General features: G+C 42.4%; 1 protein-coding gene across 1 annotated transcript in view; it reads left to right on the forward strand.

Moving 5' to 3' along the window:
• LOC308286373 (germinal-center associated nuclear protein-like) overlaps positions 1-17,341 on the forward strand; it is a gene marked incomplete at both ends in the record, with an annotated part of 92,727 nt that overhangs the window by 44,926 nt on the left and 30,460 nt on the right. Inside the window, 8 exons of the mRNA XM_080727369.1 lie at positions 917-985; positions 2,289-2,423; positions 3,115-3,268; positions 5,058-5,340; positions 7,117-7,214; positions 11,920-12,150; positions 13,466-13,628; positions 16,612-16,871. Coding sequence (XP_080583495.1) covers positions 917-985; positions 2,289-2,423; positions 3,115-3,268; positions 5,058-5,340; positions 7,117-7,214; positions 11,920-12,150; positions 13,466-13,628; positions 16,612-16,871 — 1,393 coding nt within the window. The remainder of the gene's footprint in view (positions 1-916; positions 986-2,288; positions 2,424-3,114; positions 3,269-5,057; positions 5,341-7,116; positions 7,215-11,919; positions 12,151-13,465; positions 13,629-16,611; positions 16,872-17,341) is intronic.

Here is a 17,341-nt window from a genome sequence, read left to right on the forward strand (position 1 = left end):
CCTGTTCTCATTCTTATCGAGCCTTTGCTGCTCTCCAGCCCCGTCTGCCCCCATTATAACCAAGGCATTTTCACTCGCTGGTAAGTAGACTAAATCACGTCTTTTTTTCCCCTTTTAATAATGTTGTCTACCTTGGAGAGGCCCGTGAATGCGTTAAAAGGGTGAAAAAGACGTGATTTAGTCTACTTACCAGCGAGTGTAACACTCTCCTCTAGTCTAAACCACACTGACTGTCACCTTCTCTAGCACCAGGTGGGCCTAATTAGTGTGGTTGCCTAGAGGGCAAAACCTATTCTAGTGTGGCATTTGTCATCTTCTTGGATCAACTTTTAGCCAATCAGGAATCAGCATTCTAGAAAAAAAGTCATACTCCTTTAAGGTGTGTGACCCCACATCAAAGCAGTTTTCACACACCTTTGGGTCTAGTTGAAGTCCATGTATGTTACAGTTAGTTTGAGAAACCAGTTAGAATGGGAGAGGAGCGCTTGTTTTTGTTCACCTGGATGTGGAAGAAGCCCATGTCTCAGTGGTAGAGCATTTGACTGCATTAGTCCCACGCTGGTGAATGCTAACCTGGTGAATGCTACTATGTCTAAACCTAACCCTAACCTCAGTAAAACTATGCCTAATCCTAACCCTAACCTCAGTAAAACGATGCCTAAACCTAACCTCAGTAAAACTATGCCTAAACCTAACCCTAATCCTAACCTCAGTAAAACTATGCCTAATCCTAACCCTAACCTCAGTCAAATTATTCCTTTGTGCCCAAAAACGAGCGCTCCTGTTCTCAATCTAACTGAATCTCAAACTAACTGTGACATATACTTAATGAATCCATTCTTGAGTCTTTGTTCTTTACAGGGTGGATCAAAAGGAGACGTGCTTAATGTATCCATTCTGTAATGTCTCTCTGCAGGTCTGATCAGATGAGACAAGAGGCCATGCATCAGATGAGAGTGCAGTACTACTTCCAACAGCTGTTGAAGTAAGTCACTGAATCAACGACTACCATTTACACCAGGGGTCTTCAACGTTTTTAGGCCAAGGACCCCTTAGTTGAGAGAGAGATGAAGCAGGGACCCCCACAACCTGTTCATAGATTCCGTATAGTTTCATTGTTTGACAGCACAATCATCAGTGTATTTTGGATTCATGTCAATTTGTGTTTTCAGATATTTAACCACTTGAACTGTCAATACTTAATGAACTTGACCTTTCACTCTGTACTTAGTCTGCTCTTTTTCCCCTCTACACCAAACCTCTTTGCCGAAAATAGCCGATCTACAAGCTCACAACGCCTTGCAGCGTTAAAGTTCTCCAAATATAGACGCTAGGGTTCAAATGGATAATATAAAAAAGGAGAAAAAAAGGTTTCTATCGCACAAAGATTTGGAGTTCCCCCTGTAGTAACTTTGACGACCCCCTAGGGGTCCCGGACCCCCTGTTGAATACCCTTGATTTACACTGTAGGCTTTTATCACACACTCTAATCCAGTGGTTTCCTGTGGGTTTTAGGGGGTCCCCAGATGACGGTGAAGTGACAATTTAAAGACTTTTAACAAATTATCAGCCGAGTAGGGCTGTCACGATATGGCATTTTACATGGCGATAAATTGTCACTCAAATAGTTGCAATTAACCATTTAATAATGTTTTTTGTCGTTGACGATTACATTACTGTTGGGCTTTAAGTCTTTGAAGTTGCACATGGCAGATATGACGCATAACCTAAATATACAAAGAAATAAAGGACATATTTGACAACGTTCTACTTAAAAAAAGAATATTGATAATGGACATAGCCGAGCTCACAATGGGTAACATCGCGACACATTGTAAGCTTGTAAATTGGAACTGAATATTTTGAGATGGGGGTACATGGCCAAATACTTATCATTTTGGTGGTCCTTCACATGAAAAAGTTTGATCACCACTGACATAGAAACTAAATAAAAAAATACATTCAAATTTGCAATATTCAAAGACTTTTAACAACTTTTCAAAAATAGCAGATATACGCGCGCGCTCACAGCCGCATCTGTGAGCTTGTAGATCAACCTGTGGGTCAGGGCCCCCAGGGGGGTCCCCAAATTATTTTGCCGGGTCCCCAGATGATTAACTTCACAATAGAACCATGTTATACAAAATGTAATGCTTCAACTCTTAGTGCTTGTCAGGGTCAGGGCGAGGGTGTGGTAAAATATGATTATTTTGGGGGTCACAGCCTGAAAAGGTTGAGAACCACTGGCCTAATACACACTCTCACTCATTGTATCTTGTGTTCTTCAGTGAGAGGGTGTGGAGACCACTGGATCTCCCAGCGCTGGTGATGGAGAACCTTCCCAACCCGTCTGACAGGATCTACTGGAAGACCACCCTGCTACTGCCTGGAGACCATGATGGACACACCAGTCTGGAGGACAGGTTAGGAGATCCACTGACCTTCTATGATGGGTGGAGCGTTGTCCAGGGGGTTTTAGGGAAGAGAGAAGAATCTGGGACGCGTGGAGCGTCGTCCAGGGTGTTTTAGGGAAGGGAGAAGAGTCTGGGACGCGTGGAGCGCGTGGAACGCGTGGAGCTCACAGCGCGGCACCGAGTGCCGCGCTGCAAGCTTGTAGATCGACTATTTTTTTTAAATTGTGAACATTTGAATTTTGACCCGATTCTGTGTCTTTTGAATCCTTCTAAGATCTTTTGAAAAACGTATGTTTCTATGTCAGCAATCTGGCCAGCCATCGTCAAAGAAAAGGTCCTTTACACTTAACTGGAGCTCAGTTAGTCTGTTCTTGAGAGACTACTATGTCAGTGGTTCTTTTTCATGTGAAGGACCAAATGTATTTGGCCACAGACCCCCATCACAAAATATTTAGTTCCAGGGACCACCCAGAAGCAAAATTTGAGTTACAAACGTTCACTTTAAAAATACATATTTTCAAGGATTTGCGCACATTTTCACGACTTTTCAAAAATAGCAGATCAAGCTCACTCGTGCCGCGCTGTGAGCTTGTAGATCTGCTATTTTTCAATAGTTAAAGCATTAAATAACTCTAGGCCTAATTGGCTTAACGTGTCTATGGCGACATCACCATGGTGCTTCCTGTCACCTGACAATCAGGATCCTCTCTGATTGGCTGGAGGCGAAACTGGGCGGAGACAAGAGGTCAGAGGTCACAGAGAAGCGTCCGGACGGTGCACTGCAGACGCTCTACGTCAGCAACACACTGCACCACCACGACCAGCGCACACACTCTGTGCACGTCAGCATCAAGGTGCACACACACACACACACACACACACACACACACACACACACACACACACACACACACACACACACACACACACACACACTCTGTGCACGTCAGCATCAAGGTGCACACACACAGACACACACACACACACACACACACACACACACACACACTCTCTGTGCACGTCAGCATCAAGGTACACACACACACACACACACACACACACACACACACACACACACACACACACACACACACACACGCTCTGTGCACGTCAGCATCAAGGTACACACACACACACACACACTCTGTGCACGTCAGCATCAAGGTACACACACACACACACACACACACACACACACACACACACACACACACACACACTCTGTGCACGTCAGCATCAAGGTACACACACATGCACACACTGTGCACGTCGGCATCAAAAGTCTTTTCTCTCACTCCCCCCCCCCCCCCCCTTTTCTTTTGAGGGTACCTACCTGAAGCAGAGAATCTTTATTAGTGTGGTTTCCCAACAGGGCAACACAGTCCTGGGGAAACTCCACTAGATAAACCTTTTTGTGAATCAGATGCCATTGGAAATTGAAGGAAAAACATTAGAGGAGTGGTGCCAGCTGGAGTAATGGTTGAGCTTCACATGACAGGTTAACTTGCATGCAGAATACAGTCACGGCAACCACACTTGCAATTTCCAATTTCATCTTTCTAGTTATTTGTATTTGAATGCATTGATCATTACCCATTTAGGCCTAGAATTATTGACTGCTTTAACTTTTGAAAAATAGCAGATATACAAGCTCACAGCGCGGCACCGAGTGCCGCGCTGCGAGCTTGTAGATCTGCTATTTTTGAAAAATCGTGAAAATTAGGATTTTGACCCGATTCTATAGGTGTCTTTAGGTGTCTTTTGAATCCTTCTAAGTTTTTTTGAAAAACCTATGTTTCTATGTCAGCAATCTGGCCAGCCATCGTCAAAGAAAAGGTCCTTTTCACTTAACTGGAGCTCAGTTAGTCTGTTCTTGAGAGACTACTATGTCAGTGGTTCTCAAACCTTTTCACGTGAAGGACCCCCAAAATGATATGTATTTGGCCACGGACCCCCATCTCAAAATATTTAGTTCCAGGGACCACCCAGAAGCAAAATTTGAGTTACAAACATTCGCTTTGGAAATACATATACCGGTAGTCAAAGATTTGCACACATTTTCACGACTTTTTCAAAAAATAGCAGATCTACAAGCTTGCAGTGCGCTGCGAGCTTGTAGATCTGCTATTTTTGAAAAATCGTGAACATTTGGATTTTGACCCGATTCTATAAGTGTCTTTTGAATCCTTATAAGGATTTTTGAAAAACCTATGTTTCTATGTCAGCTATCTGGCCAGCCATCGTCAAAGAAAAGGTCCTTTTCACGTACCGGTAACTGGAGCTGTTCTTGAGAGACTACCATGTCAGTGGTTCTCAAACCTTTTCATGTGAAGGAACCCCAAAATTATATTTATTTGGCCAACGGACACCCATCTCAAAATATCTAGTTCCAGGGATCACCCAGAAGCAAAATTTTTGTTACAAACATTCGCTTTGGAAATACATATAGTCAAATATTTGCACACATTTTCACGACTTTTTCCAAAAATAGCAGATCTACAAGCTCGCAGCGCGGCACTCGGTGCCGCGCTGTGAGCTTGTATATCTGCTATTTTTCACTGGTTAAAGCATTCAATAATTCTAGGCCTAAATGGGTTAAGTAAAGCATTGACATCGACACATTTCCCCGTCCCAACGTTCCAGGTGTCCCGCGGGCCTCTGAGCGAGGACAGCCTGCTGAAGGTGGAGGAGCGTCAGGACCTCCAGGGCACGGGGGGCCTGGTGCTGCTGCTCCCTGCCCAGGCCGGGGCCTCTCTGCCGGGCCAGGAGGACGGGGACGTGGCCCTCCTCTCCGCTCTGCTCCAGCTCAGGCAGCTGCAGCAGGTCAGCAGCTGGCACTGCCCGCTGCCTCTGGTCATCCTGGTGCCCGGAGGAGCCTGTGGTGGCGCTGCCGCAGGCGCCACCGCACCGCCACAGCTGGAAGAAGGTATATATCGCCAACACGCAGCGGTGGAAAGTAGTAAAGCTGGGCGATATTAGGAAAACCTTCGATATTCCATAACGTTGTTGAATACCTCGATATCGATTACTTACGATATTAGTAAAAACAATTGCATTATGTTGTTTTTAATAGGTTCAGCTTTAGGTCCACTGCCTGCGTAACCCAGATAATGAATAGCATATCCATGCGTTCGCACTGCACAGTAAACACAGAATAAAGAAATTAAATGCCTGATTTCCATTTTCCAACAATGGTTTTATTGAAATAACCACACCTGGTTACAGATGGACTGTTTTTTTTTTTTTTTGCATGTGCTACGAGCATACATAGTGTGTCTGTTAATTAATTTGACACATAAACCAATACCTCATTTCAAACCGTCTTCGACGATACAGTATGTATACCTCGCATGTTGATACCTCGATATCGATATATTTCTGATATATTGCCCAGCCTTAGAAAGTAGCTAAGTAGCATGTATTCGAGTAGAGGGGGCTAGTCACATGGCATAGATAGATAGATAAATAGATAGAATACACACATATAAATATTTATTGTTTGTGACTGTAGGTTGCATTTACTATGAAAACCTGCAGTTCATGTGTGTCAGTCAGTTATGTCTCATGTCACGCTCCATATATAGCCAACACAGAATTCATTTGCAACCATTCTTTGATTAATTTTGTCCTCGTCTCTTTTATGACCATATATGGTGATCTCTGATGTCATCAATATTAACTCATCTGGTGCCGATCCCGAACTAGTTTGGCTTTATTTCAATCCAATACAATCTTTTTTTTATTAATTCACTTACCCCGAGCTGCTTGTAGAGTCGTGGGTGGTCCTGGCTCGCTAGCCGCTAGCCAGCTAGCCGTTCTACTCTGTCCGACGATATATTCCATTAAAAATGGTTTAAAATACATTTTTGAGCTCCCCAATGTTCACCCGATGTTTGGCGCCGCTTCCGATGAGTACACGAGTGTGCCGATCCCGAAGTAGTTCGGCTTTATTTAATTAAATGAATAAAATGATAAGAGGCCTTCTGAAGCCTGGCTTGATTTTTGTAGCTACTAGCCGAAAGCTAACAACGTCCCGGCCGGCCGTAATTTGCGAACGCAATCGCCAATCTCCGCCTAATCCAATGAAAGACCGCATCTTTAAAGGCTTATATCTCTTTTTTGTGTTTTAGGAAAGCGGCGCGAGGTTTATTTACGGCGAAATCGCCCAAAAATGATCTTTTAGATGACAAAATGGGAATAGCCATTCTGTTAGCATCTTCATCCGGGACATTTCCATGCCGTGCATGAACGTGAGCATGTCAGGTCCTGGAAGCTGAAGTCCTGGAAGCTAAAGCGCTCGCCTATGAGAGATGCGCTGGCATTCTTTGGCCCCTAGAGGGCGCTGGCGCTCAAAGAGTTAAGCTCATATCTGGGAGTGTCGGTCTCATGATAATCAAAGTGGTTGTCGCAATGTGAGTCATACTTACAAATAAATACCAGCCTTGTCCCTTTTATGCCCATATATGGTGATCCCTGATGTCGGCAATAAATCCCATTCAGGCCGGGAACACATTTTAGTGTATTACAGTACATATACAGTATGTAGGAACATATTTGTTTTTGTAGGCAAATTTTTGAATAAAATTGTTTTTCAGAAAACTTTGGTCAGGCCTAAATGGGTTAAGCCCATATCTGGAAATGGCCATATATGGACACATTGTGTCAGTCTCTTACTGATATATACTGGTTATTGTGTTCACAGCTCTGATGCTGGGCTCTCTGGTGGAGGAGGGTCTGGTGTCTGAATACACCCTCATCTACATCCCTGAGACCACCTCTGACCTGCAGGGGTCCCAACAGGTAACACACACATTTTAATGGGGGGCGGCATAGCTCAGGGGTAGAGAAACCGTTATTAGAGCACAAAGGGTTCACGAAGGGTTCCCAGTTCGAATCCGGGCTCCCCCTGAGTTAATGACGAAGAGTCCTTGAGCAAGACTCTGAACCCCTAATTGCCCTTGCATGGTTTCCTCCACCACCGGTGTATGAATGTGGGCGTGAATGGGTGAATGTAATGCACAATCTCTGTAAAGCGCTTTGGATAAAAGCGGTATATAAATGCACCATTTACCATTCATTCCTTTATCGGATTACGATTAGAGACATAAATCATCAAAGTCCAATAGTAATAAGAGGCAATGCAGTACAGTGCAAAAGATCATGTTCACAAATAATGTCCTTAATTCCCTATGCTATAGGGCAGATTGTGAAACACATAAACTATGGGTATAGATGGCACCGTCTTTTCCAAATAAAGTGACTGCCAATGATGGCAGACACAGAGCAGAACTTAGCCAATTGGTTTGCTGCTTTTTTTGCCAGTCCAGCAAGTTGGACTCTTACACATTGTAATGAACATGCCCTAGGCCAGGGATACTCAAACTTCTGAACAAGTTGGACTCTTACACATTGTAATGAACATGCCCTAGGCCAGGGATACTCAAACTTCTGAACAAGTTGGAGTCCTCTTACACATTGTAATGAACATGTCCTAGGCCAGGGATACTCAAACTTCTGAACAAGTTGGAGTCCTCTTACACATTGTTATGAACATGCCCTAGGCCAGGGATACTCAAACTTCTGAACAAGTTGGACTCTTACACATTGTAATGAACATGCCCTAGGCCAGGGATACTCAAACTTCTGAACAAGTTGGAGTCCTCTTACACATTGTTATGAACATGCCCTAGGCCAGGGATACTCAAACTTCTGAACAAGTTGGAGTCCTCTTACACATTGTTATGAACATGCCCTAGGCCAGGGATACTCAAACTTCTGAACAAGTTGGAGTCCTCTTACACATCGTTATGAACATGCCCTAGGCCAGGGATACTCAAACTTCTGAACCGGTGGGCCACATTACAACAATGAAAAACTCGCACTTTCGAACGACCATCATTTCGACCGGAGGGTTAGCGACTCACCCCACGGAGGTTAAGGTTAGGATAAGGGTTAGAGTTGGGTGTCGAAAAGATGACACGTAGAAACAGCGAAGCTATCCCCTGCGGTTGATAAAATGACATTACTTGATAACTTTTTGCTTTATTTCCACATAATACAAGACAATTGCAATGTGCATTATTTTACGGCTTGGAATTCCATTTATATTCTGTCAATGACAACATTTGTAATCAAAGTAATTTGCTGCATTTTCTCTCTTTTTAATAATTCTGTGAAATTAGCATATTCCACAAAAACACCAAAACAAACTAATGTACGTTTGTCTGCTATTTGTCTGGGTTGATATCTGTCTTCCTGCTATCGAGTTGGAGCTGAGCACAACTCTCATTCAATTGCTTCACAATGCTATTTATGACGTTGCCACATTCAACACAAATTGCTTTTTACAGAAAATAAACTTTAAGGAAAATAAAATCAAACAATCTACTTAAAATAGATTACCCTGTTTAACTACCAAATGGCTAATTATGCAGTTGTTAAGTAGAGCTACAGTATGTCCCTTCATTTGCATTAGGCCTACAATAACATGTTGGGTATGCTAATAAGTTGGGCAGAGGCAGAGCCACTGGTAAAAAAAAAAGAGCGAGAAAAAAAAAAAAAGCGGCGAAAATCGGCGATTTCTATGGCCGTTTTCAAGATGTTTTGGCCATTATCTCTGGAACGCAAGGTCCAATCTGCTCAGTTTAAAGCTTGTTGGATGCGCAACTTTGAGGAGGGGCCGGAGTTTGAGTATCACTGCCCTAGGCTACCAAATATCAAAATTATAATTTTACAATTATAACCACAAGCAGAGATGGTATTTGCAAGAGGCTGATATTTTGACCATTTATAGCTAAAGCAGGTGTCCATGTACATATCAAAAGAGCATCCAACTTCTAGAATGAGAACTGACTTGGTAGATTCATTGATCATGACAATGATCTGGAGTATTGGGGAAGCTTTCCACAGTATTGTTAAATGTATTGTTGAGTTGAGATGAGTCGAACCAGTTAATTTGAACAGTTTTGTTAATATGGAATATTGTGTGTTGTCCAGTGGCACGGCGCAGTTCTTTTGCTGTCAAATCCACAATGCGATCGTGGCGTGCCATATACAGTCCCTTGCAAGCGGGGCAGCCGTTCATAATGTGCGCAACGGATTCCAGTTCTTGGTTATTGTGCAAAAGGCAGTATGGCTCGTGTTGTGATGGGTACCAGAGGGCGAGGTTGTATTTGGTAGGTAAAACTATTGTAGAGTTGTGTAGTATGGAATGGGACACAGTGTGGTCAGCACACGGCAGACAGGCCAGTTTCCCCTGTAAGCGCAGCTCAGTCCAGCGTTGCCGCTGGCGGGCTTGATGATGTTCAATAATGTCTGCAGTTTATGGGGTCCAGCACTTTTTTGGTTTCGTCGGTGTTCAGCACCGCCCGCACGGAGATACTCCCGTCGGTTACCACCACGTCGCCAGCCTCCACCACACGGTCCGCGTCGCTCCAGCTCAGATGTATTTGAGCGCTGTTGCATAAGTCGTTGAGGTCAGGCCAGTCAGAGCGCACTCCAAATCCCGGTGCGCGCGTGTCTAGTTTCCCACTCTGCTTTGTTTCTGAATCCCAGAAAGTTGGCCTCAGTTGTTGAGTGTGGGACTTTGCACTTTGATAGATCCAGGAGAAGTGATGCTCATGCCTGTTCTCTGACAGCAGGATCCTCGTTGTTAAGCATACTGACAAGATGATTTATTCTCCTAGCTGCGTATATCCATTCAACATTGGGGACGCCTAACCCCCCCCCCCCCCTCGCTTCTTTTATGGGAGATTAAATCTCTAGTTGAGTGCGTGTTCAGGGCCATCCATTTCCGTAGTAAATGGACCGTCTTATTGTTTAGTTCTGTTAAAGTGCATTTGGGTATGTGGATATTGGCGAAGAGATGCTGCACTTTGGAGAGCGCAATCTCGCGCACTGCTGTTAATTTCATGGTTATGAAATTAACAGACACCTGCATGCATACACACACATGCATGCACACACGAGCGCTCACTCACACACACACAGGGCACATGCTGTGTTCAACAAATAGGGCTGTCACGATTATGACATTTTACATGACGATTGTCACTCAAATAATTGCGATTAACGATTTAATTGTGTTTATTTTGGGGGGCACGGTGGCGCAGTGGTTAGCGCTTCGCCTCACAGCTAGAAGGTCCTGGGTTTGATTCCCGCCGGGGGACGCTGTGGGCGCTGGCGGCGTGTTCCTCCTCTGCGTCATCAGCGCCCACACCCTAGGTGGGGTTGGCGATAGGGCCTTTCTGTGTGGAGTTTGCATGTTCTCCCCGTGTCTCCTAGGGTTGATACCCTCACAAAAACATGCACGTAATCCTGGTCTCAATAATGCCTCCCACTGGCCAGCCAGGGCGCCTGATGGAGGGGAAAGGAACTGGTTGGAATAACGTGTCCCTTCCACGCGCTACGTCCAAACCAGGGAAATCTCCACTGTCAGGTGAAAAGAAGCAACTTGGACTCCGTGCATAGAAGGAAGCATGAGGTCAGTCCGTTGTCTCCCCAGGCGCGGCAGAGGGAGAGCAGAGCCCAGGATTACATAGGCAATTAGCACTGGGTGAAAAAATGGGTTACAAAATTGTGGGATAAAAATTAAAAAAAAAAAAAAAAAAAAAAAGATCTGCTATTTTGCTTCTGGGGGGTCCCTGGACAAATATATTTTGAAATGGGGGTTTGCGGCCAAATGCATGTAATTTTGGGGGTCCTTGACATGAAAAAGTTTGAGAACCACTGATTAGAAGAAGGATTTAGAAGACATTTATAGAATGGGGTCGGAATATTCAAATAACATGCAAAAATGTTGCGATTCTTTTTTTTAAATTGCAGATCTACAAGCTTGCAGCGCTGCACTTGGTGCTGCGCACATCTGCTCAATGTTAATAGTTAAAGCATTGAATAATGGTTAAAGTGGTTAAATTCTAGAGTGACACTAATGTGTTCTAAATGGTTTCATGTTTTTTTTTTTTTTTGATAACTTTGTCTTTATTTGAATTGCAATTTAATACAAAAACGTATCAAGACATACCGTCATAAAAAATGAATACCACAAATTAAATTGGACACAAATGTATCAAATCAAAAACAGAAAACAAAAAGAAAATTGCAACATTTACGGGGGTTCACATTATACACATTTCTCCTTTTTTGAATTTATACAATTTTTCCCATGTTTTATTATAAAGTTCTACTTTTATTTTCAACACAACTCAGATATTTGTCCCCTGCTTGTACAGACTCCTCCATATGACCCATGCATATAGTACCAGACATGAATGAGGAATTTCATATCCCAACACCTCACATATAACCGAATGTATGACATCCCAGAAGGGCTGGACCATTTTACAACTCCAAAATATGTGTGAATGTTTGGGATCAGTTTGGCCACATTTTCTCCAACACATTTGGTGAGTTTTAGCTTGTTTACTCTTAATCTGGGGTGTGATGAAAGGTTTCATGAATTTTACATACATTATAAATAATAATATCATGGTATGTTTCTCCCCAGGTGAAACAGGCCATGGCGTGGCTGCTGTCTCGCTCTCCCCCCTCCATCCACATGTGTGGTCAGACTCTGGTCCAGCTGGTGGAGAGCACTCTGACCAGAGAGTTCACCTCCAGACTGTGTTCTCACCATGCCCAGAGGCGGAGCTCCGCTCTGGGCCCCGAGGCTCCAGGGCCCATCATCAGCCTGTACAACGCTGTGCTGGAACACCTGGCGGAGCTGGTCAGCTCCAAGGTAGGCACTGTTCTTTTTGACTGCACCTTTTTAATATAGTTTTATTCTTAGTCTTTTGAGTAAAATGTCATTTAGTTTTAGCAATATTTTAGTCATTTGTTAATTGTTTAGTGTTAATCTATTTTAAATTCTCAGTTGATTTTGTGGACAGGAATGTATTTTGATTTTACACTTGGTTGCATGCTGAAAATGGCCTATCTCACAACTCTGCGACAGATTGTGAGCTTGTAGATCTGCTATTTCAGAGCGCAACCAAACAGAAAATGTTTTTTATTTATTTTTTATTTTTTATTTTTTAGTTCTGCTGGATCTCTTCTCCACTAGTCCCTCCCTAACATTTTAGTTTTAATTTGCTGACAAATTTATCAATTTATTTACTATTAGTTAATAGTTTTAATTTTATTTGGATTTTATTTTCGTCAAAATTTTTCTTCATAGTCAATGAAAATTACAATTATTACATATTAATCACCTAATCACAATCAATTGACATACGTAATCGTTATAATCGCTTCTATGTTGGAAAACGTTCATACATCTTCAAACATTTTCCCAGAATAGCAGATATACAACACGTCTCTTTGTTATGTGTTGTAAGCTTGTACATCAGCTATTTCTGCTGTTTTACTTTATTTTGAAATGTAAATGTATTAAATATGTCAGCAATTTCTAAATCTAAGTTATTTGTCATGTCTCACCTGTGCAATTTGTGATTATGAAGCCTAAAATGCCAAACAGAAATTAGATTGGTATTCATAACGTTCCAATGTTCAAATGCCCCAAAACTCATTTAATTCATTAATCACAATTATTAATTGTGACTATTAATCGTCAAGGTGCCTAGGCTATAGGCCTGCCTGTGTGTCGTGGGTTCGAGTCCCATTCCAGACGATCTCACATCTCACTCTCTCCCTGTTTCCTGTCCATCTTAACTATGCCCCATTTCCACTGTAGGGCCAACCCAGAACTAGAACCAGAACTTTCCAGATCCAAGAACTTTCAAGAACCTGTGAAGTTCCGGGACCAAGTTCTGCTTACATTTCCATATAACCAGAACTAACCGGGAAGGTCCCAAAAAAGAGCAGCAGCGCTGCTGGCCCCTCCCATAAGTTCCCAGAACTCAAGTTTAGTTTTACCTCAGGAGCAGGACCTAAAAAAGGTTCCAGGAACCTTGTCTGGAACCGGGCCGTGCGCAAAAACCAGAACCAAAAAAATAGGTTCATGTTCCTGAAAGTTCTGGTTCCACCTTACAGTGGAAAAGGGGCTTATTACTCTATAAATAACAATGTTGTAATGGTGTCTGCTGTCCTCCCAGGCCCTGGCCAGCCTCTCCTGGCACCCGGGGGAGTTTTCCCAGGCTGAACCCAGACACCTGCTGCCTCACGTGGGATGGAACTCTGACGACCACCTGGCCTGGCTGCGTCACACCCTGCTCAGCCTGCACATCCCACCCTGGCAGCCAGAGCCCTCCCAGCACGGTCAGTGGAGACATGGATTCATCTATCAGGATGAGGATATGATTTATTCCTATTCATTATCTATATAGCATGGTATTTATCCATATTATGTATCTAGATAGCATGGTATTTATCCATATTATTTATCTGCATAGCATATTATTTATCCATATAATGTATCTATATAGAATATTATTTATCCATAAGATTTATCCATATTGAATGTTATTTATCCATATTGTCTATACATAGAGTAGCACAGGGGTCTTCAGCGACCCCTTAGTTGAGAGAGAGATGAAGTAGGGACCCCCATAACCTTTTCATAGATTCCATATAGTTTCATTGTTTGACAGCACAATCATCAGTGTATTTCGGATTCATGTCAATTTGTGTTTTCAGATATTTAACCACTTGAACCGTCAATACTTAATAAACCTGACCTTTCACTCTGTACTTAGTGTGCTCTTTTTCCCCCTCTACACCTAACCTCTTTGCCGAAAATAGCCGATCTACAAGCTTACAACGCCTCGCAGCGCCAGGCGTTGTGAGCTTGTAGATTGGCTATTGTTGGCTATAGTTCTCAGAAAATGGACACTATGGTTCAAGTGGTTAATATAAAAAAGAAGAAAAAAACGTTTCTATCACACAAAGATTTGGAGGACCCCCTGTAGTAACTCTGAGGACCCCCTAGGGGTCCCGGACCCCCTGTTGAAGACCCCTGGAGTAGCATATTTATCCATATGGCATTTATTTATCCAGATTATGCATCCATGTAGCATATTATTTATCCATATAGAGAACCAGAGTTATTACAGAGGGAATAGACAATGAGTATTATGCTCAAAGTTTAATACAACATCTCAGTGAAAAGCAACCCACTCATGGGTCCTGACCCACTGTTTGGGAAACAGGAGAGTGTTTTTTGCAGGTCTTTCAGTCCGAGTGTATCAAAAAAGCAACTGGGTTAAGCACCGTTGGTCCCACCAGTTTAACATTCACCAGCTTAGCATTCTCCAGTGTCGGCAGGTTAGCATTTCACCAGGTTAGCATTCACCAGCACCAGCAGGTTAGCATTTCACTAGCTTAGCATTCACCAGTGTCGACAGGTTAGCATTTCACCAGTGTTAATTTTAATGAGGTTAAAGTTAGGTTTAGGTGTTTCTCTGTCCCTCAGACTTTTGTCACCTCGATGCAGCCAATCGCCTGCTTCCGCTGCCTTAACACAGTTGCTGTTTTGATACACTCGACTGAAAAAACCTGCAAAAAACACTGTCCCTTTGGAAAACTGCATCAGAAGCTTCTAAAGTTCCACTGCAGTGCACTGGCTCCCCCTGCTGGGCAACAACTGCTCTATCTCTACATGGCTGAAAAGTTCTCAAAACATTACACTTAATTCATTAACAGATTACATTAACAGGCGTCATCTGTTTCTGTCAAACTGGAGCTATGACTTGAGCTTGGCTGTCGTTGGAGGTTTATCTACAACTCTGCAATTTGAGGACCCCCTCGAAAACAAGATGGTGCATCTCAAGGGTTTTATCCTGCAATTGAATTGTGAATAAACAAAAAAAAAAAGTGGTTTTATTACAGTAGGTATGTGTCTAGGTCAGTGTTTCTGTGGACCTTTGGTGTGCCCTTTGAGATGTTTGGTTTTCCCTTTGAAATGTCAAAGGTAACTGGGGGACCCAGGGAGATCCCCAAATGATTTTGGGATCCCCAGATGACAGTGAAGTCACAATTTAAGAAAGAAAATGGACCATCACTGCACCAAAAGTAATCAACAAACTATATAAAAACTGGTCAAACATTGGCCAAAAAGTACACACCGTATATCTAGGTGTGCCCTGGGATCTGTTGGCTATGAAAAGTGTGCCCAGGCAGAAATAAAAGGTTGGGAAACACTGTCTTATGTAAATGTCTCCTAAATCTTTCTAACCAGTACTATTATGCGTGTTAAATAATATTAAACACACATAATAGTAACATAATATGACACATTTTGTCATTATGTTCATGTTTAATGTCAGCCCCCTGTTCAGAGCTGTGCGTGTCCATCTACCAGTACTGTTATATTGTTTTATATTATGTTAATGTTATGTGTAAAGCATGGATTAATCCATGTTAATGTGTTCTATCATGTTGTTTTGTTTTATATTATGTTAATGTCATGTGTAAAGCATGGATTAATACATGGTAATGTGTTCTATCATGTTGTTTTGTTTTATATTATGTTAATGTGTAAAGCATGGATTAATCCATGGTAATGTGTTCTATCACAGTGGTTCTCAAACCTGTGGGTCAGGACCCCCAGGGGGGTCCCCAAATTATTTTGCGGGGTCCCCAGATGATTAACTCAATGTGCAGCATTGTTTTCTCACTCATCAGTAAACAAACCAACATAAAGTCTAAGTGTATAGAGGGTATATGCACATTTCTAAAGTGACAATTTAAGGACTTTTTAATACCTCTAAAATAAAAAATCTAACTTTAACCAAATTGTCAAATATTAGAGGCAGAAATTGTGAAAATAGCCGATCTCGCAATGCGAGGCGTTGTGAGCATGTAGATCTGCTATTTTCACAATAGAACCTTGTTATACAAAATGTAATGCCTCAACGCTTAGTGTTCGTCAGGGTGGTGGGGGGTCGCCAGTTAAAATATGATTATTTTGGGGGTCGCAGCCTGAAAAGGTTGAGAACCACTGTTCTATCATGTTGTGTTAATGTTCTATCATGTTGTGTTAATGTTCTATCATGTTGTGTTAATGTTCTATGATGTTGTGTTAATGTTCTATGATGTTGTGTTAATGTTCTATGATGTTGTGTTAATGTTCTATGATGTTGTGTTAATGTTCTATGATGTTGTTTTAATGTTCTATGATGTTGTTTTAATGTTCTATGATGTTGTGTTAATGTTCTATGATGTTGTGTTAATGTTCTATGATGTTGTGTTAATGTTCTATGATGTTGTGTTAATGTTCTATGATGTTATATGGTGTTTGCAGCCTCCTGGTCAGAGCTGTGCTCCTCCATCTACCAGTACTGTTCCCTCATCCCGGCCTCTGACCACACAGCCCCTCTCCTCATGTCCAGACTGGACCACCTGCTGCACAGCGTCAGCCTGCAGGGGGGCTCCCAGAGGACCCCCCAGAGGACCCCCCAGAGGACCCCCCAGAGCACCACGTACCAACACATTCCCTGGGACGACATCGTGCTGCTCTGCATCGACCACAAGATGAAAGACTGGCCCCCCGCCGGACCCCCTGTCTGTGAAGGTCTGTCTCACTGTCATAGTTCTAATGAATAAGAGTATCTTTAGTTTGTCATGGTTCTAATGAATAAGATTCTCTTTAGTTTGTCATGGTTCTAATGAATAAGATTCTCTTTAGTTTGTCATGGTTCTAATGAATAAGAGTCTCTTTAGTTTGTCATGGTTCTAATGAATAAGAGTCCCTTTAGTTTGTCATAGTTCTAATGAATAAGATTCTCTTTAGTTTGTCATACTGTAGTTCTAATGAATAAGATTCTCTTTAGTTTGTCATGGTTCTAATGAATAAGATTCTCTTTAGTTTGTCATAGTTCTAATGAATAAGATTCTCTTTAGTTTGTCATGGTTCTAATGAATAAGATTCTCTTTAGTTTGTCATGGTTCTAATGAATAAGATTCTCTTTAGTTTGTCATGGTTCTAATGAATAAGATTCTCTTTAGTTTGTCATAGTTCTAATGAATAAGAT

This window comes from Nannobrachium achirus (assembly GCF_963921795.1).
Source record: "Nannobrachium achirus genome assembly, chromosome: 6".
NCBI classification, from domain to species: domain Eukaryota; kingdom Metazoa; phylum Chordata; class Actinopteri; order Myctophiformes; family Myctophidae; genus Nannobrachium; species Nannobrachium achirus.